This window comes from Oratosquilla oratoria, chromosome 29 (assembly GCF_046742065.1).
Source record: "Oratosquilla oratoria isolate Oo_2021 chromosome 29, ASM4674206v1, whole genome shotgun sequence".
NCBI classification, from domain to species: domain Eukaryota; kingdom Metazoa; phylum Arthropoda; class Malacostraca; order Stomatopoda; family Squillidae; genus Oratosquilla; species Oratosquilla oratoria.
Window position 1 is genome coordinate 14,377,473 of NC_134805.1, and position 21,674 is coordinate 14,399,146.

Below are 21,674 nucleotides of genomic sequence, written 5' to 3' on the forward strand. Positions count from 1 at the left end.
GGTCACAGCATTACCCATAGATCGGTCATACGAGCACTGAGCTCTCTTCCGGGAGGGAAACAGCTGTTGATCACGAGTCCAACACATGATCCAAAGACCAAGGTTAATCACGCACACACACATACACACTCACACAACGACGGCAGAGAATATTTTATCCAAAACAGGGAAACTAGCAACAAGTGAACAATATAAAAAGGTATGGATAAAAAGGGAAACGAATAAAGACGAAAGAGAGGAGGAAATAAGGAAAAGACTTGAAGCTAAGAAAAAAAAAAAAAAAAAAACGAGACCAGAACGGAGACAGAAAAACAAGAATTCTACTGGAGAGTAGTGAATATGAAATTGAAGAAATGGAAAATAATAGAGAGAAACACAAAAGAAACAGAGAATACAATGGAAATAACAGAAAGTTAAAAGTATCCTACACAAATATAGATGGATTAATAACAGGACTGAATGAACTGAACAAATATCTGAAAGAAAAAGATCCGGACATAATGGGAATTGTTGAGACAAAATTAAAAGGACCACTACCACCCAACTGCATAGGACACAATGCATATAATTATTGGATTAGAAACAGAGAGATAAAACAAGGGGGTGGAGTTATGTTCCTGACTAAGAAGGATATAAACGTGAAGAGTGTCACATATGGGAAGAATAGAGTAGAGATTATTATGATAGAAGTAGAAGATAAGAGATAAGAAGAGCAGAAAGTTTGTAATAAACTATGTGCCCCCAAAAACAGCCTCGTGGGAAGAGAATGAACATAAAAACATGTTAGAAGACACAAGAATAACACTAAAAAAGATAATGGAAGATGGAGGAAGAATTGTTATGATGGGCAACTATAATTGCAAAGAAGTCTGTTGGGAAGAGATGACCGTAAAGGGTGGAGAAGACTCATGGGGAAGTGTCCTACTTGAGATGATTACTGACCACACAATGACACAATGGATCCAAGAGAACACTAGGTATAGAAATGAAGAAGAACCATCGAGACTAGACTTAATAATCACATCAGAACCTGAAATAGTGGAAAAGATAGAATTCCAGGCACCAATAAGAAAAAGTGACCACATATTGATAGAACTAGAACTAAATGAGAAAAAATACATGAAAAGAAATGAACAATATAGAAAAGGAAGATTGATGTATGAAAAAACAAATTTTGATAAAATAAGAATTCTTCCAAAATGGAAACTGGGAAAGAATACACAAAGAAGATACAACAGTAGAAGAGAAATGGAATAATTTAACAAAAATCTATATAGAAAGAGTAGAAAAGTATGTCCCAAGACAAAAACAGGAAAAAGAATATGTAAAGTGCTTGTACAATAAAAGTTGTAGGGAGATAAAAGACAAAAGAGACAAAGCTTGGGACAAATAGAAGAAAAACAAAAGACCAGAAAAATGGAAAATATATGCTTGTTATAGAAATGAATATGTACAAGCGTGCAGAGAGGAAAAGAGAAAATATGAAAAAGATGTCATAGAAAAGTGTAAAGATCAACCAAAAATATTCTACAGATTTGTAAACAAACTGAAAAACAAACAAGATTTGGAGAAATTAAGACAAGGAGGAATTGAATACACAGAGGAAATTGAAATGGTGGAAATTATGAACAAATATTTTAAATCTGTGTTTACAAGGGAGAACATACAACCGGAAGAGATTGAATGGAAAGAGAAAGTCCCCCCTATGAAAGAAATAGAACAAAGAATGAAATATTGAAACACTTGAGTAATCTTGATGTCAGAAAATTGCATGGACCAGATGAAATAGCATACTGGATTTTGAAAGAATGCAGGAATGAACTGGCAGACATAATACATAGCATAATAAACAGTTCCTTGAAAGAAGGTAAAGTTCCAGAACATTGGAAAAAGCAAATATAGTACCTATATATAAAGGGGAAAATAAAGAAGACCCCACCAACTATAGGCCAGTCTCTCTAACAAGTACAATAGCAAAAATTTGTGAAAGAATTGTCAAAAATAGATGGGTAAAATATCTAGAAAAAAAAAAACGTGCTAAATCCAAGGCAATTTGGATTCAGACAAGGACGATCATGCGTCACCAATTTAATATGTTTCTATTCAAGGCTAATAGATATAATACAAGAAAGAGATGGATGGGATGATTGTGCATTTCTAGACCTGAAAAAAAGCTTTTGACAAAGTACCACATAAGAAGTTGCTTAAGAAATTAGAAACTGAAGGAGGAATACAGGGCAAAATGCTTAATTGGATGGAAGACTTTTTGCATGAAAGAAAAATGAGAGTAGTGATAAGAGACAATCACTCAAAATGGGATGAAGTAATAAGCAGTGTTCCACAAGGAACGGTTCTGGCCCCAATAATGTTTGCTATATATATTAATAATATGGATGAAGGAATTGAAAGCTATATGAGCTTCTTTGCAGATGATGCAAAACTATTGAAAAAGTGAACACGGAAGAAGATTGTGAATCACTACAGAGAGATCTAAATAAAGTACTGGAATGGAGTAGGAAGTGGGAGATGGAGTTCAATACAAAAAAGTGTAGTATAATGGAATTTGGAAAAAGTAAAAACAGAATAACAGGATCATATAAATTGGGAGAAGAAGGAATAAAAAAGTAGAAAATGAAAAGGACCTGGGAGTCATTGTTATGAATAATATGTCACCTGAGAAACATATAAATAAGATTTTTGGAGAAACCTATAATTCAATAAGAACAATCAAAGTTGCATTTACATACCTGGATGAAGAAATGGTGAAGAAAATTCTAATCACCCTGATAAGACCAAGATTGGAATATGCTGCAACGATATTGTCACCAAGTACAAAAAAATGTATAAAAAACTTGAAAGAATACAAAGAGCAATCACAAAATTGGCACCTACACTCTCAAAACTATCATATGAAGAGAGACTAGCAAAACTTGAACTACAGACACTAGAGCAAAGAAGAGAGGAGATTTGATAGCTATTTACAGAATCATGAAAGGCATAGAAATTACTGATAGAGAGAATCTGATAAAATGGGATGACAGAAATACAAGAGGACATGGAAAGAAAAAAAAAAAAAAAAAAAAACAGCTGTACAAGAGACCTGAAAAAGAACAGCTTTCCTCACAGAGTAATAGACAGTTGGAACAAGTTAGATGAGAAAGTGGTGTGTGCAAAAACAATACATGAATTAAAAAATAGTTTAGATAAAACGAGATATGAAGACGGTACCTCACGAGCATAGCTCCCCTTCCCGTAAAATACAACTAGGTAAATACAACTAGGTAAATGCAAGTGAGGATAATAATTTCCATGGATTTAATGAGGGGGGGGGGGCGGATACCAACCTCCCCCGATTGGCAAGACTAGAGGAAAAACTTGAACAAATGACCGAACATTGGGAGATTAGGTTCGGTAGAATGTCAAAAGTTGCGCAAAGGGTTGAAAGATTGGAAGAACTAGAGAAGGTGAACAAAAACTTTACTAATGAAATAGAAGAACTAAAAAGACAGTTAAAAGAAGTAAAAGAGGAGCATGAAGAATTGAAAAGGAACAATAAAGACTAGAGAGGCCATAGCAAAAGAAGCACAGGGGTGGAAAAATACAGGAAAACAGTAAAGTTGCATTTACTGATATAATTAAACAGCAAATGAAAGAACAAACTGAAGAGTTAGTTATCAAAGTGATGAGACAGAAGGAGAATATGGTAAGAGACTTAGCAGATAAAAAGAAATGTATAATTATATTAGGAATGGAAGAGAAACATAACCCAGATAGAACCACAAGAATCAATGAGGAAAATTAAAAAGTAAGCAAATTACTAGAATTAGTTCAGGAAGATGAACCTGAAGTAATTAAACAAATTGAAGAGAAGTTTAGACTAGCAAAGTTTGGATTAGTAACAGAAAACAGCGGGTCACCATAAATGGAATAAAATCTAGGTGGGGCAATGTTACTAGCGGGGTCCCCCAGGGCTCGGTTTTGGGTCCCTTGTTGTTCATTATGTATATAAACGACTTAGACGAAGGGTTAAATAGTGATATTAGTAAGTTTGCGGACGACACTAAAATAGGACGCCTAATTAGGTCAGGAGACGACGCCCAGATTCTGCAGGATGACCTTAATAAGCTGTTAACATGGTCGGTGAAATGGCAAATGAACTTCAATATATCTAAGTGTAGCGTGTTAAACGTAGGGCTACACAACCCCGAAAATAGATACAACTTAGATAACACGTTTTTAGAAAAATCTGAGTGCGAGAGGGACTTAGGAGTTCTGGTGAGTCCGGACATTAAACCAGGAAGCAGTGTATTAGCGCCAGAAATAAAGCTAACAGAGCATTAGGCTTCATTGCTAGGACGGTAACGAATAGAAGTGCAGAGGTAATTATTAAACTCTATCTAGCGATAGTTAGACCCATCCTTGACTATGCGGTACAGTTTTTGGTCTCCGTCCTACAGAATGGACGTAAATTCACTAGAATCAGTACAGAGAAGAATGACCAAAATGATACAAGGACTCGGAAATTTGCCTTACGAAGAGAGGCTTAGGCACCTAAACTTACACTCTCTGGAAAGACGCAGAGTGCGGAGTGATCTAATAGAAGTGTTCAAGTGGATCAAAGGCTATAACAAGGGTGATGCAAACAAGGTCATCATAATAAAACAACAGGGCAGGACTCGCAGTAATGGGTATAAACTGGACAAATTTAGATTTAAGAAGGAAATAGGCAAGAATTGGTTTACTAACAGGGTGGTCGATGAATGGAATAAACTTAGTAACCATGTAGTAAGCGCTGAAACTATCAGTTGTCTTAAAAAACGATTAGACAACTTTATGGATGAGGATGACAGGTGGTGATGGATACGGAGCTGCCTAGTGTAGGCCTTATGGTTTTTGCAGTCTCCTTTATTTCTTATGTTCTTATGTTCTTATTATGTTCTTATGTTCTTATGTATAGTAAAGATAAGACCAGACCAATTAAGATTAAATTCAGATCACAAACAACAGCAGAGAATATCTTAGCAAAAACAGGGAAGCTAGCAGCAAGTGAACAATATAAAAAGGTATGGATAAAAAGAGAAATGAATAAAGAGGAAAGAGAGGAAGAAAAAATTAAAAGGAAAGAAGCTAAAGAAAAAAACGAGACCAGAACGCAGTCAGAAAAACAAGAATTCTACTGGAGAGTAGTGAATATGAAATTGAAGAAATGGAACATAACAGAGAGAAACAAAAAAGAAACAGAGAATACAATGGAAATAACAGAAAGTTAAGAGTGTCCTATACAAATATAAATGGATTAATAACAGGACTGAATGAACTGAACGAGTATCTGAAGGAAAAAGAACCGGACATAATAGGAATTGTAGAGACAAAATTAAAAGGTCCACTACCACCCAACAGCATAGGACATAATACATATAATTATTGGATTAGAAACAGAGAGATAAAACAAGGGGGTGGAGTTATGTTCCTGGCTAAGAAAGATATAAACGTGAAGAGTGTCACATATGGAAAGAATAGAGTAGAGATGATTATGATAGAAGTAAAAGACAGAGATAAGAAGACCAGAAAGTTTGTAATAAACTACGTGCACCCAAAAACAGCCTCGTGGGAAGAGAGTGAACATAAAAGTATGTTAGAGAACACAAGAATAACATTAAACAAGATAATGGAAGATGGAGGAAGAATAGTTATGATGGGCGACTATAATTGCAAAGAAGTCTGTTGGGAAGAGATGACCGTAAAGGGTGGAGAAGACTCATGGGGAAATGTTCTACTTGAGATGATTATTGACCACACAATGATACAATGGATCCAAGAGAACACTAGGTATAGAAATGAAGAACCATCGAGACTAGACCTAATAATCACATCAGAACCTGAAATAGTGGAAAAGATAGAATACCAGGCACCAATAAGTAAAGGTGACCACATATTGATAGAACTAGAACTAAATGAGAAAAAATACATGAAAAGAAATGAACATAGAAAAGGAAGATTGATGTATGAAAAAACAAATTTTGATAAAATAAGAGAATTCTTTCAATGAGAAAACTGGGAAAGAATACACAAAGAAGATACAACAGTAGAAGAGAAATTGAATATTTTGACAAAGATTCATAAAAAAGGAGTGGAAAAGTATGTCCCAAGACAAAAACAAGAAAAAGAATATGTAAAGTGCTGGTACAACAAAAGATGTAGAGTGGTAAAAGACAAAACAGACAAAGCTTGGACCAAATAGAAGAAAAACAAAAGACCTGAAAAATGGAAAACATTTACTTGTTATAGAAATGAATATGTACAAGCGTGCAGAGAGGAAAAGAGAAAATATGAAAAAGATGTCATAGAAAAGTGTAAAGATCAACCAAACCTATTCTACAGATTTGTAAACAACAAACTGAAAAACAAACATGACTTGAAGAAATTAAGACAAGGAGTTGAATACACAGATTAAATAGAAATGGCTTAAATTATGAACAAGAATTTTATATCAATTTTTACAATGGAGAACATACAACCTTAAGAGATCGAATGGAAATAGAAAGTCCCCCCTATTAAAGAAATAGAAGTAATAAAGAATGAAATAATGAAACACTTGAGTAATCTTGATGTCAGAAACATCCATGGACCAGATGAAATAGCAAACTGGATTTTGAATGCAGAAATGAACTGCCAGACAAAATACATAGCATGATAAATAGTTCCTTGAAAGAAGGAAAAGTTTCAGAACATTGGAAAAAGCAAATATAGTACCTATATATAAAGGAGGTAATAAAGAAGACCCTACCAACTATAGACCAGTCTCTCTAACAAGTACAATAGCAAAAATTTGTGAAAGAATTGTCAAAAATAGATGGGTAAAATATTTAGAAAAAAACAGCGTGCTAAATCCAAGGCAATTTGGATTCAGACAAGGATGATCATGCGTCACCAATTTAATATGTTTCTATTCAAGGCTAATAGATATAATACAAGAAAGAGATGGATGGGCTGATTGTGCATTTCTAGACCTGAAAAAAGCTTTTGACAAAGTACCACATATGAAGTTGCTTAAGATCTTATAAACTGAAGGAGGAATTCATGGAAAACTCCATTAATGGATGGATGACTTTTTGCATGAAAGAAAAATGAGAACAGTGATAGGAGACAAACACTCAAAATGGGATGCCGTAATAAGCGGTGTTCCACAAGGAACAGTTCTGGCCCCAATAATGTTTGCTATATATATTAATGATATGGATGAAGAAATTGAAAGCTATATGAGCTATTTTGCAGATGATGCAAAACTGTTAAAAAAAAGTGAACACGGAAGAATATTGTAAGTCACTACAGAGTGATCTAAATAAAGTACAGGAATGGAGTAGGAAGTGGGAGATGGAGTTCAACACTAAAAAGTGTAGTATAATGTAATTTGGGAAAAGCAAAAACAGAATAATAGAATCATATATATTGGGAGAAGAAGGAATAAAAAAAGTAGAAAATGAGAAGGACCTGGGAGTCATTGTTATGAATAATATGTCACCTGAGAAACATATAAATATGATTTTTGGAGAAACTTATAATTTAATAAGAACAATTAAAGTGGCATTTACATACCTGGATGAAGAAATGGTGAAGAAAATTCTAATCACTCTGATAAGACCAAGATTGGAATATGCTGCAACGATGTGGTCACCAAGTACAAAAAAATGTATAAAAAAAACTTGAAAGAATACAAAGAGCAATTACAAAATTGGCACCAACACTCTCAAAACTATCATATGAAGAGAGACTAGCAAAACTTGAACTACAGACACTAGAGCAAAGAAGAGAGAGAGGAGATTTGATAGCTATTTACAGAATCATGAAAGGCATAGAAATTATTGATAGAGAGAATCTGATAAAATAGGATGATAGAAATACAAGAGGGCACAGAAAGAAAATCAGGAAAGACAGCTATAGAAGAGATGTGAAAAAGAACAGCTTTCCTCACAGAGTAATAGACAGTTGGAACAAGTTAGATGAGAAAGTGGTGTGTGCAAAAACAATACATGAATTTAAAAATAGTTTAAATAAAATGAGGTATGAAGACTGGACACCACGAGCACAGCTCCCCTCCCCGTAGAATACAAGTAAATACACACACACACATATCATATATATATACATATATATATATATATATATATATATATATATATATATATATATATATATCATAGACAGCCATTTCGATCATCACTGAAGGATGGAAATAGAAAACTGTTTGAATTAATACATACTGATGTATTTGGGAAGCTTAACCCTAGTTCTTTGGGTAATAGTAATTACTTTCTGACCTTCATAGATGATGCTTCTAGGTATACATGGGTTTGCATTTTGACAAATAAGAGTGATGTTTTCAACAAGCTTGTAGAGTAGAAGACATTGGTTGAGAAAAAATATGATGCTAAAATAAAAATTGTTAGATCAGATAACAGGGGAGAGTATACCTCCAATGAGCTCCAAAATTATCTTAAGGAGGAGGGCATATGTTATGAAACCATTGTACCTCAAACTCCTGAACAGAATGGTGTTGCAGAAAGGAAAAATCATACCCTGGTTGAAACCATAAGAGCAATGCTATTGGATTCAAACTTGCCTAAGTCATTTTGGGCTGAAGCTCTAAGTACAGCAGTCTATATCAGAACAGCTGCTCTAACAGACATTACACCATATGAAGCTCTTAACGGCAGAAAACCTAATGTTGAACATTTAAGAATTTTTGGATGTGTATCATATGTTTATGTACCTAAAGATGAAAGATCTAAATTAGATTCTAAATCTAAGCGCTGTGTTATGTTAGGATATGGATCTACTGCTAAAGGTTACAGATTGTAACTAGTAAGAAAATAATTTATTGCAGGGATGTAATTTTTAATGAATCTCAAATGTATTTTTTTTTTTTTTTTTTTTTTTAGAGGGAGTGTGCTAATGTTGATTGTGTTTTAGTTGAAAAAGTTTATATTTCCATTCCTGTAAATAAAGATGAGAAAAATGGAAATGAAGCTCCTGAAATGCATGTTAGGCGGTCCAATAGAGATAGACGTCCACCAGAACGTCTTGGTGAATGGGTTAATATTTGTGATGCACCATCACTTGGTGAACCACAAAGTGTCGAGGATGCTTTGAATGGACCTGAAAAATCTCTTTGGAAGGCAGCTATGCAGAGTGAAATAACAGCTCTTTCTTCTAATGATGTTTGGGATTTGACAGAGTTGCCGGAAGGACGAACTCCCGTCAAATCGAAGTGGGTTTTTAAAAAGAAAATTGGACCTGATGGCTCAGTTTCCTCTTACAAAGCTCGCTTAGTTGCTCAAGGTTTTTCACAAAGACCTGGTATTGACTATGATGAGACCTTCAGTCCTGTGGTTAGGTTTGAGTCAATACGTACCATCTTATCATTAGCTGCTAGAGAAGGATTAAAGATCCATCAGATGGATGTATCTTCTGCATTTCTCAATGGAGAACTGCGTGAAGAGATTTACTTAACTCAACCCGAATCTTTTCATGAACCTGGAAAAGAAGAGTTAGTATGCAAACTAAACAAGGCCATCTATGGCCTCAAACAAGGTCCTAAATGTTGGAATGATAACTTAGATAAATTTCTTAAAGACTTGCATTTTGAACAAAGTCCTAGTGATTCATGTGTTTACACTCGCATGTATGATAATGATTTATGTATAATTGCCATATATGTTGATGATGTCATTTTAGCTTGTAAGTCCTTTGATATTATTGCTGAGATTAAGAATTTGTTGAGTGAGCGTTACTTGATGAAGGACTTAGGAGAATTGAAATATTTTTTAGGTGTAAAAATTGCACAAAATAATGGTAAAATATTCATCAATCAATCTGGATTTATTAAGAGTGTTCTTAACAAGTTTGGCTTTGGTGACTGTAAGCCTGTATCTACTCCATGTGATGTAAGCAATGTTCTTTTAAAAGACTATGATGAATCAGATCTCTTTGATACTACTAAGTATCAATCTGCAGTTGGCAGTTTGTTATATTTGTCCACAAAAACCAGACCAGACATTTCATATGCAGTATGTAATGTTGCAAAGTACTGTAATAAACCTTATCAACAGCATTGGTCAGCAGTTAAGAGGATCTTCAGATACCTCAAAGGAACCATTACAGTTGGACTACTCTATACTAATGATGATGTAAATGAATGTGTAGGTTTTGCTGATGCTGACTGGGCTGGTGATAGATCTGACCGTAAATCCACATCAGGTTATTGTTTTAGGCTCGGGACCAGTGGACTGATTTCTTGGCGCTCAAACAAGCAATCGTGCGTTGCACTCTCAACTGCTGAGGCGGAATATGTAGCACTATCTGGTGCAGCACAGGAAGCTGTTTGGCTTAAATCTTTGCTAACGGACTTGAAACAGGATTGTCAAAGTCCTATAACTATCTTTGAGGATAATCAGTCTGCTATGGTCCTTGCGAAGAATCAGAAAGATCACACTCGTACTAAACATATTGATATAAAGTTTAATTTTGTGAGAGTTGATCAATAACAAAACCATTGGTGTGAAATATTGTCCAACTGATAATATGTTGGCTGATATATTAACCAAGGCACTCCCTGTAGATAAGTTTCAAACATTTAGAAAAGGGATGGGAATGACTGAACCAAAAGTGAATGAATAGAATTTACAAAAACAATACAAGCTGAGAAGGAGTGTTGAAATATGAATATTTGTTATTGTGCATCTTGTGTTGTTTTTGATTGAATGTATAATGCAATGTATAGTAAGAATTTTGTCATTTGATTTATTGTATAACCTATACTTAATTTGCATGTATAAGAAAGTTCAGTTGCTAGGCCTGAGAGATTTCCCGCGCTAAGGGAAACATTACGCTTCTCCAAGTTAGTCATTGTGAAACCACAGTGTGGAGAGGTTGTCGTGTACATTTTTGTCTGAATATAAACTTAATCGTGTCATGTGCATTGTGCCTTTCAAGAACAATAAACAGTTAAGTACTTTTCTAAGCGTTTATATAATACCCATAACTTTCAACAGAACATACAACCGGAAGAGATCGAATGGAAAGAGAGTCCCCCTATCAAAGAAATAGAAGTAACTTAGAATGAAATATTGAAACACTTGAGTAATCTTGATGTCAGAAAATCGCATGGACCAGATGAAATAGCAAACTGGATTCTGAAAGAATGCAGGAATGAACTGGCAGATAAAATACATAGCATAATAAGCAGTTCCTTGAGAGAAGGAAAAGTTCCAGAAGATTGGAAAAAAGCAAATATAGTACCTATATATAAAAGAGGTAATAAAGAAGACCCTACCAACTATAGACCAGTCTCTCTAACAAGTACAATAGCAAAAATTTTTGAAAGAATTATCAAAAGTAAATGGGCGTTATGTCGCCCTGGCTGTTCAACTTATACATGGATGGGGTGGTGCGAGAGGTGAATGATAGGGTAGTGAGTCAGGGATTGGAGATGGTTAAAGAAAATGGAGAAAAGTGGGAGGTGAGCCAGCTGTTGTTTGCGGACGACACTGCGCTTGTGGCAGGGTCAGAGGAGGGATTGAGGAAGCTGGTGGCAGAGTTTGGGAGAGTATGTGATAGAAGAAAGCTAAAGATAAATGTGGGTAAAAGTAAGGTGATGAGATGTACAAGGGGTGAAAGTGGCAGTAGAATGGAAGTGAACATTAAGGGAGAGCGACTGGAGGAAGTGGATAGTTTTAGATACTTGGGTGCAAGTGTAGCAGGAAAAGGTGGAGGTAGAATGTAGATTGAGAGAAGCGAGTAAATGCCTTGGTGGTTTAAAGAGTGTAATGAGAAATAGACATTTGGGAATGGATGCAAAGAGGAGACTGTATGAAGGAGTGATTGTGCCAACAGCACTGTATGGGGCAGAAACGTGGAGCATAAGAGAAGAAGAGAGGAGTTTGAATGTGTTTGAGATGAGGTGTCTGAGAAGTATGGCGGGGGTTACTAGGCTAGATAGGGTGAGAAATGAGGAGGTGAGGAGGAGAACAAGGGTGAAAAAGGATTTGGGAGAGAGGGTTGATGAAAGAATATTAGGATGGTTTGGACACATGGAAAGAATGAGTGAAGAAAGACTAGTAAAAGAGGTATGGAAGGCAGATGTGGAGGGAGTGAACATGAGGGGACGTCCTAGGATGAGGTGGATGGATGGGGTGAAGGGGGCTTTGGGGAAGAGGGGAATGTCTGTTGAGGAAGGAAGGGAGAGGACGGAAGACAGAGGTGAGTGGAGAATGGTTGTATATGGATGATGTTGTGACTGCATGAGGAGGAATGGGCGGGGGGGTGGGGTAGTATGTGTGAGTAAATTTTGACGCAGCCCGAAGGGATTTCTCCCCGTCCTCTCCTTATATGCAAAGGGGGACGGAGAGGGGGGGTCGCCGATTAAATGAAGCGGCCTTGCTGTGGATGTACTGTGTCTTGCGACACTGCTTCTGACCCAGGGCGGTGAGCGGGGTGCTGGGATGACCCGTCATCCCGGCGGTGCTCAGATGCGCGGACGGGTGGGCGGGGTGTGGAGTGTATTTGGGGATGAAATGGGTGGGAGTGTTTTTATGCCTTTCCCTTTTTGGCTACCTCCCTTGGAAGGGGGAAAAAGCCTTGGTATATGTATGTATGTAGATAGGTAAAATATTTAGAAAAAAACATGCTAAATCCAAGACAATTTGGATTCAGACATGGACGATCATGTGTCACCAATTTAATATGTTTCTATTCAAGGCTAATAGATATAATACAAGAAAGAGATGGATGGGCGGATTGTGCATTTCTAGACCTAAAAAAAGCTTTTGACAAAGTACCACATAAGAAGTTGCTTAAGAAATTAGAAACTGAAGGAGGAATACAGGGCAAAATGCTTAATTGGATGGAAGATTTTTTGCAAGAAAGAAAAATGAGAGTAGTGATAAGAGACAATCACTCAAAATGGGATGAAGTAATAAGCGGTGTTCCGCAAGGAACAGTTCTGGCCCCAATAATGTTTGCTATATATATTAATGATATGGACGAAGGAATTGAAAGCTATATGAGCTTCTTTGCAGATGATGCAAAACTACTGAAAAGAGTGAAAACGGAAGAAGATTGTGAATCACTACAGAGTGATCTAAATAAAGTACAGGAATGGAGTAGGAAGTGGGAGATGGAGTTCAATACAAAAAAGTGTAGTATAATGGAATTTGGAAAAAGCAAAAACAGAATAACAGGATCATATAAATTGGGAGAAGAAGGAATAAATAAAGTAGAGAATGAGAAGGACCTGGGAGTCATTGTTATGAATAATATGTCACCTGAGAAACATATAAATAAGATTTTTGGAGAAACTTATAATTTAATAAGAACAATCAAAGTTGCATTTACATACTTGGATGAAGAAATGGTGAAGAAAATTCTAATCACCCTGATAAGATCAAGATTGGAATATGCAGGAACGATATGGTCACCAAGTACAAAAAAATGTATAACAAAACTTGAAAGAAAATAAAGAGCAATTACAAAATTGGCACCAACACTCTCAAAACTCTCATATGAAGAGAGACTAGCAAAACTTGAACTACAGACACTAGAGCAAAGAAGAGAGGAGATTTGATAGCTATTTACAGAATCATGAAAGGCATAGAAATTACTGATAGAGAGAATCGGATAAAATGGGATGATAGAAATACAAGAGGACATATAAAAAAAGACAGCTATAGAAGAGATCTGAAAAAGAACAGCTTTCCTCACAGAGTAATAGACGTTTGGAACAAGTTAGATGAGAAAGTGGTGTGTGCAAAAACAATACACGAATTTAAAAACAGTCTAGATAAAACGAGATATGAAGACGGAACCTCACGAGCATAGCTCCCCTTCCCGTGAAATACAACCAGATAAATACACTGAAAGAATAAAAAGTGAAAATACAAAATTGGCACCAACACTCTCAAAACTATCATATGAAGAGAGACTAACAAAACTTGAACTACAGACACTAGAGCAAAGAAGAGAGAATCATGAAAGGCATAGAAATTATTGATAGAATCTGATAAAATGGGATGATAGAAATACAAGAGAGCATGGAAAGAAAATCAAGAAAGACAGCTATAGAAGAGATGTAAAAAAGAACAGCTTTCCTCACAGAGTAATAGACAGTTGGAACAAGTTAGATGAGAAAGTGGTGTGTGCAAAAACAATACATGAATTTAAAAATAGTTTAGATAAAATGAGATATGAAGACGGGACACCACGAGCATAACTCCCTTCCCGTAGAATACAACTAGGTAAACACACACACACACACACACACATATATATATATACACATACATATGCATATGTATACATACAAATATACTTAGTTGAGCAGTAGGCATCACTCAGGTCTGGTCAAACTGGGGAAGCTGTTTCAACCAGTGAGATGGCAAGTGGTTGTGTCTCAGTGATCAACACCAAAGAGGTACATTCTCTATGTAGTAGAATTGTTGCTTTGGAGAAGACTGTTGAGGGCCTTAAAGAGGAGAATAGAGTTCTTCACTCAAAGACCCAATAACACTGATGACAAACCATGTTTGGATCCTGGGTGGAAGAAGGTGACAAGCAAAACACGATGAGATGTTAAAAAGCCCCCACCAGGTCCGCTTGAATTCAGAAACTCATCTCAAGCTCTCGCGGGTTTAGAAAAAGAAACAAAGAAAATGCAAGAGAAGGGTAGGGCAGCCGCTAGATCCCTGCCCACATGTAAGATTTTGGTTGTAGGAGATAGCCAGGTGAGGTATTTAGATAGGGGCTTCCTCGACAAAGATAGGAAGCATAGGACCCAGGTGTGTTTCCCTGGGGCAGGGATAGGTGATGTTAGAGACTGAATTGAAGAGTGTAGAGTCGGGGAAGGTGTGAAATCCATCGTTTGTTTGAGTGCTGGGGGAATGACATTGGTAAGTTAGGGAGTGAGGAATTGTTTGCGCAGTTCCGGGATGCGCTAGATAAGATTAGGAATAAAGGAGGGGTTCCTGTTGTATGTGGAATCCTTCCAAGGCGTAAAGTTGGAGGCATGTGGCATTCCAGGGCTATTGTAATGAATTGCTGGCTGGTAAAACATTGTAAGGCCAATGACAGGGCATTTGTCTACAACTGGGATCACTTTTACGGTAAGAATCATAAGAATCATCTGTATACAAAGGACAGGGTGCACTTGTCGCCCAGAGGATTTTGGCTCCTTGCTGAATCCTTTGAGTGAGAATTTTTTTTTTTTTTTTTTAAGATTACGTAGGAGTCGGGGGAAGTAATGGAATTCATATTTTTTCCCGTCTTCTTATTGCATTCTACGTCCTCACTACAGAATGTTTTATTGTTTAAATATATTTTCATAATTACTTCCTATACACTGTAAAGTTCGTATGTTTATTGATAAATCTAAGTGGTGTTACCTCTGTGCATTAATCTTTTGTTTTGATAACCCGTGAACTTTGTCCCACATGCTTTGCCGACCCCAGTTGTTGTTTGATGGCCATAAAACATTTGTAACCTTATATTTATGTATGATAGTTATGTGTACTGGGGTGTTGAACCTATAATGGGTTATTGAGGGGTTTCATGTGACGTTACAGGTCACGCGCCCAGTTTGAGGTCGGCTATATTGGACATTTATCGCGAGTTACAAACATGAATAGTTACAGTTTGAAGTTGATCAGAAATATGGGGATTTTTTGTGCTGCTGTTGGTTGCAATAACAGGCAGGAGAAGTGTCCACACCTCTTATTTTATAGTTTACCTGCTGAGAATCGCAGAAGGGAGAGATGTATTGCAGCTGAGAGCCAGACTGCAGTGCCCATTTCATATCAGGTTGGTATTTTATTTCTAAGGTGACATGGTTTGTCTAAAATAAACATTATTCAACAGTTATTGAAAATCATAAACTTCCGAAAATGGACTTACAATGTAAGTTATATTAGAGGGAACCCGGTTCATACACCCTAAATTTTGCTGGTAACTTAAAATATTGTTTGAAATGTCATGAAATTTTGTGTACTTTATTTACTATTATTTTATGTTATTGTTTGTTGGGATGATTATCAATATCAGTTTGACTGATCAGATGTGTATGCATTTACCTTAAGTATTTATCTTGAGTAAGGGTCCTTAAGTACCCAATGAGGTTAATTAGACCCTATACATCTTCTTTTAATGTGTTGCATCAAACTTTGGTGGAGGTATTAATTCAGTAAGAGAACTGGTAATGGTACAGGTCCGGGTGTTCACTTCACTCCTTCCCCAGGTGAGATTTAAAACTGTTCACTGTTGGGGCATTGACTGCTTCCTGACTCAAACTGTTCCATGTCTGTGTTGCTCTAGCAGCAAAGAATGACTTTCTGGCTCCTGTTTGGTGTTGATCCTGTAGTTTCCAATTGTGTCCTCTGGTTGAGTAGACTTGTTGAAGGTAGGAACATGGTCTTTCCACATACAGCACATGGCCTGTCATACTTAACTATATCTTGGTGGTTTAGGATATTGAATGTTTGTATGATGCTGGCCCTCTGTTGGTGGTAATGCAATGTTGGTAGGTAGTTTTAGGGTTTCCACTCTTTCAGGGTAAGACATTTGTGATAGCTAGTCCTTGCACCATTCTAGTTGTCCTCCTTTGGACCTGCTCCAGAGCCTCTCTCTTCAATTTTGGGCTCCACACCACTGAAGCATACTCCAGGTATGGCCTCACCAGAGTCTTATAGAGGAAGCAGGTTTCCTTGTCCAAGGAAGCAAATGTATGTCTTATTGCTCCTAGGACCTTGTTTGCCTTATTGATCTGGGCATGCACATGATTGGAGAAAGATAACTTGCAGTCAATAATTAGTTACTCCAAGGTCTTTCTCCTCATCTACTTCCTCCAGTGTATACTGTGTGCCATCCAGCATGTCATAGTGTATCTGCATGTGGGATTGTTGTCGCCAAGGTGCATCCCTTTGCATTTCTTTGGGTGGAACAACATCTGCATCCTAGATATCCAGTCCTGCAGCTGATCAAGGTCCCCCTGCAAATCCCTGCTCTGCATGTCCAGTTAACATCAAGATCAGTTTATTGAGGAGTTGTGGGATATTGCATATGAACATGGAGAATTGGAGGAGGCCCAGAACTGATCCATGTGGGACACTGCTGCTCACATCTGCCCATTCTGAGTACTCTCCTTTCACCATCACTCATTGCTTCCTACCTGTGAGGAAGCTCCTCATCCAGGTCAACACATTATCCCTAATCCCAAGAGACTAGATCTGGGGAAGCAGTTGCTCATGTGATACAGTATCAAATGCATTAGCACAGTCCAGGAACAGGACATCAAGAGGCAGGTTATGGCTCAGTACTTCTGTCCATATATCGAGAGCCTCCAATAGGTTGGTTAGTGTTGACTTCCCTCCTATGAATCCATGCTGTTGGTCGCACAACAAATAGTTGGATCTGAGATGATCCAGTATGTCCTCCAAGATTATCCTTTCCATGACCTTGCAGATGAAGGAAGTCAACGATACAGGACCGTAGTTGGCTGGCAATGACTTGTTACCCTTGTTAAATATCAGGTTGTACTAATGTATTCATCAAGTCTAAATAATCCAATTTTCTGCTTAACACTCAATTCAGGTGAAGTTAGTTTAGATAAGGTTGGGTTACATTATGGTACATTTGGCCAAACTGTATTAGATTGTTACATTATGATATGCAAATAGATTATATTTACTAATCTTGAAGTTTTTATGCTGTTTAAACTTTACTATTTTAACCAGAATATTCAATTGCTAATACATTATTGATGTTGATGTGTGTGTGTGTGTGGTCTGGGGCTCAGTTCCCAGTTAGGGTTCTTGCAGTCTGGTAAGATTGTGGTGGTCCAGAAATACAACCTCCAAGGCCTAAGGTCCTCGAGATAAGTTGTGTACAAGTTTAGGGCAAGGTAGTATACATAATTCACTGTGACGAACTATCTCACCTGTTTATATTTTTACTAATTATTCTGTTTGTTGCCAGGCTATCACTTAGTAGCACCCATTTGGTAATGACAAGGTTAATGAAATCATAACATGGTAATATATCTTACATAATTTATTGGTGAGAGTACTACCATCTTATGATAATAATAGTAATAGGTTTATTTGGCAATAAATCAAATACATCAAATACAGATAAAAAACATAGTTCAGAATTACAATATCTGAAGATTACACAAAAAAGCATGCAAGTTTATTTTCCATTGTGGTCCTCATTAGACTTATTCTACACTAAGTTACAGACAACATACATGTAGGTTAAGGGGTCATGAGTAATACCAATCAGTACACATATTACACATAAGCATTATTATCAATTTGCTAATACTACTAAGATGTTCATAACACACAAGATTGAAACCAAAATTTGAGCACCAACATATTAAAGGAACATTGCAACATGCATCAGGAACAATAGAATAGTACTAAAAGGTACCAAAATAGTATGAGTGAGTACCATATCAGTGTAGCACCATTTGATATACTATACTATTCTACTGCTGTAGAATACAGATAAGTTACATCTTGTTTTGATGCCAAGACATTACCCCCACATCTGACCTGTATGCAGCAGTGTTTCCTGAGGTTAGGTTTGGATGCAAAGACAATATTTTCAGTTTTACCAAGGTGTAAAGACAGCTTGTTATCTATGAGCCAGTCCTGGACTGAAGACAGTTCAACACTCGGGGTCTCCTCTACTTCAACTGGGTCCCTACCTGAGACAATTAGTGCAGTGTCATCTGCACAGAGCAGTAACAGTTGATCACCACACCTAGCATGTCGTTGATATAGGCGATAAATAGAAGTGGCCCCAGAATTGAACCTGGTGGTACACCACAAGTTATCTCTGTGTCACTTAAGCAGACTCCATTTAGGACTTGAACCAGCCATGATTCACCATTCCTAATGCCTGAATTTTTTTTCTAATAAAATATCATGATCTACTGTGTCAAATGCCTTTTATCAAACCTGTGTAGTTACCAATGTCACATTCCTGTTTTATCAGATCATAAAGGTACATGAAGCTAGTGTCTGTTTAATAGTTTGATCTAAAGCCAGATTGCATGTCAGGTAGGTATCTAACTGATTGTATATGATACATTCCAAAACTTTGGAAATGTGGTACTTGCCCAAGCAACCAAAGCCCCTCCTGGGGATAGGTGCCACCTGCGTAGCGCCAGCAAGGGGTGTTTGCTGCTGTTTGGCCCCTAACTCTTCGGGTTGGGGAGACTGGATGACCGCATTGTGGACAAATGGCCAGAGTGTAACACTTCACCCCATACTATTCAACATGTCATGGAAGACTGCATTATACACAATCATGCACGCAAACAACACAACATACACTCCATAAAGGATTTATAGGAAACCCCGTTTTGGCTGTGGTATTCCTTGGGGAGACAGGACTGCTCGGACAGACAATCTAGGGAATAACAACTTTGGAAATAATACATAGAATTGAAAAAGGTCTGTAGTTTCCTGCCTCAGGTTTTGCATTTTTCTTATAAAAGGTGTTACTCAAGCCTTTTTCATGTTGTCTGGGACAGATCCTGAACTGATAGACAAATTTATTATGTGAGGTATTGGAGGAGTTATAATTATGGCCCCATCCTTAACAAACCTTGCAGGAATATCACCTAACCCTGTAGCCTTATTGGCACTTAGGTTAGCCAGTAATTGAAACATCTCTTTTCTTGGATGTTCTGATGTAGTTGGAAACACTTTGTGGACTTTTCTTCATAGTACTCCTGAACGTACCCCAGCCCAAATTTCCCAGAACCCATTGGGAGGGATTTTACTAGTTTAGTAGCTATGGTTGTGAAAAAGGAGTTGAAGTGGTTAGCTATGGCATTCTTGTCAGAGTTAAGTTCACTGTTAATCACGAGTCCTATCCTGTCTGCTTTGTTGCTAGGCTTAGCGTGAGCTTCTGAATTCTTCAGAGTTTGTCAAAAGTTCTTTGGATAACTTTTGTTCTGGTTCATCATGTTAGTACAATAATCACCTTTGGCTTTTTCCTTCCAATATTTCACCTGGTTCCTATAGTGTAGATAGCCATTATAGTCCTCCTGGTTTCTAGTTTTCCTAAATCTTGCAACAAATCTGTCTATCTCTAATCAAACCCAGCACTTCATTTGTCATCCATGGTTCCGTCTTCTGCTTGATTCATATTTCTTTGAGAGGCGCTACTCTGTCAATAATAGTATGAAATGTGCACTTAATAGTCCAAGCCTCATAAACAACCAGTCTGCCCTACCCAGTTTGTCTACAAACCATTCCTGTGAGTAAAGCTTCATGGAATGAAGCTTCACTGTGTTGTGTTGATTGTAAGTCATCTTCCTAGCCTTCCTAGAACAATATATGAGCCTGTGGTCAATAATACCATAATCACAAGCACCAGACTGTGTTGTCTTATTGCAACCAAATACCAGGATAAGATCTATAATGGACTTAGAAGTGCCTGTTATTCTGGTAGGCTCATCAATCAGTTGTATCAGGCCATGAGATTTTATCAAATCCCTCATTGCCTTAACAAGGTTATTGTTTGTACTCATCAGATTCGTATTAAAATCTTCTAGGATAATAATTTCTTGGCCATGCATATTGACCAAGTTGAAACAGGTAGTTTTTAATGTGCTAAAGACATCTGTTTCAATGGTCTGTAACAGACCCCACATAAGATAGGATGTGACTTAGGTAACAGTATTTCTATCCACACAGCTTTGAGGCCCTTGTTACTCATAAGGTCTGTATGGGGGTTGAATGCTATATCATTGCAAATGAAAGTATATACCCCTTCTCTAGCCCTCTTTCTATCATTATGTACAACACTATAACCCAGTATCGCAATTTCTGAGTCTGTGATGGAACTGTCTTTCCAGGTTTTGGTGACACTGATGACTTCTTCCCTGGTGCACCACACTAGAAGACTGAACTCATCTATCTTTGGTAGAAGGCTTCTAGCATTCAAGTACACAAAGTGGAAGCCTCGCTTGTTGAAGCAATTGAAGTCATCCCCAGATGTTGACTGGGGTGGGCACAGTGATCAGGGTTAACAGATATACGGTCATTCTCACCATCAGACGTAGGGGGGCCTGTTGGTTCTTTGAGTGTACACCCATTGCAAGTGAAGTGGAAAATGTCCTCATTCACTACAGTGGCATTGTAGATTTTGAGAGAAATTCCACAACACTTGATATCAGTCCACCCCCCACAGAAGTCATAGCTGATGGCTCTACTGTTGTGACAGACTCCTTTTAGACAGCTTACCCATGGGTGTTTTGGGAGTGTCATTGCAACTGGGCCAGAACAGGGATGTACATCACCATAGAGAAGGAGGGTGAAGGTTACCAGAAATTTGGAAGTGTTGATTTTTCTGTTTGGTGATGTATGAAAAATCTCCCTATGTATACTTAATGAAACCTAGTGCTGCTTTCGGTCTTCTTTTGTTTACCTACTTGTAATATATAGGAGGGGAGCTATGCTCATGGTGACCCGTCTTTGTATCTCTGCATCAAGTTTTATCTTAAAATCTTGTATAGTGTTTGCACATACTGTTTTGTTGTCTAATTTGTTCCATGTATTTATTGCTCTGTGTGGGAAACTGTCCCTTTTCAAGTTTTTTCTATAACTGTCCTT

The 21,674-nt window shown here is 37.3% G+C and overlaps 1 protein-coding gene across 1 annotated transcript; it reads left to right on the forward strand.

The window, feature by feature from the left end:
* Positions 1 to 15,524: 15,524 nt before the first annotated feature.
* LOC143040885 (uncharacterized) lies at positions 15,525 to 21,407 on the forward strand. Its single transcript, XM_076212330.1, has 2 exons — positions 15,525 to 15,849; positions 20,918 to 21,407. Exons 1-2 carry the CDS (start codon positions 15,670 to 15,672, stop codon positions 21,089 to 21,091), a joined length of 354 nt encoding a protein of 117 aa, XP_076068445.1. The 5' UTR covers positions 15,525 to 15,669; the 3' UTR covers positions 21,092 to 21,407.
* Positions 21,408 to 21,674: the final 267 nt, after the last annotated feature.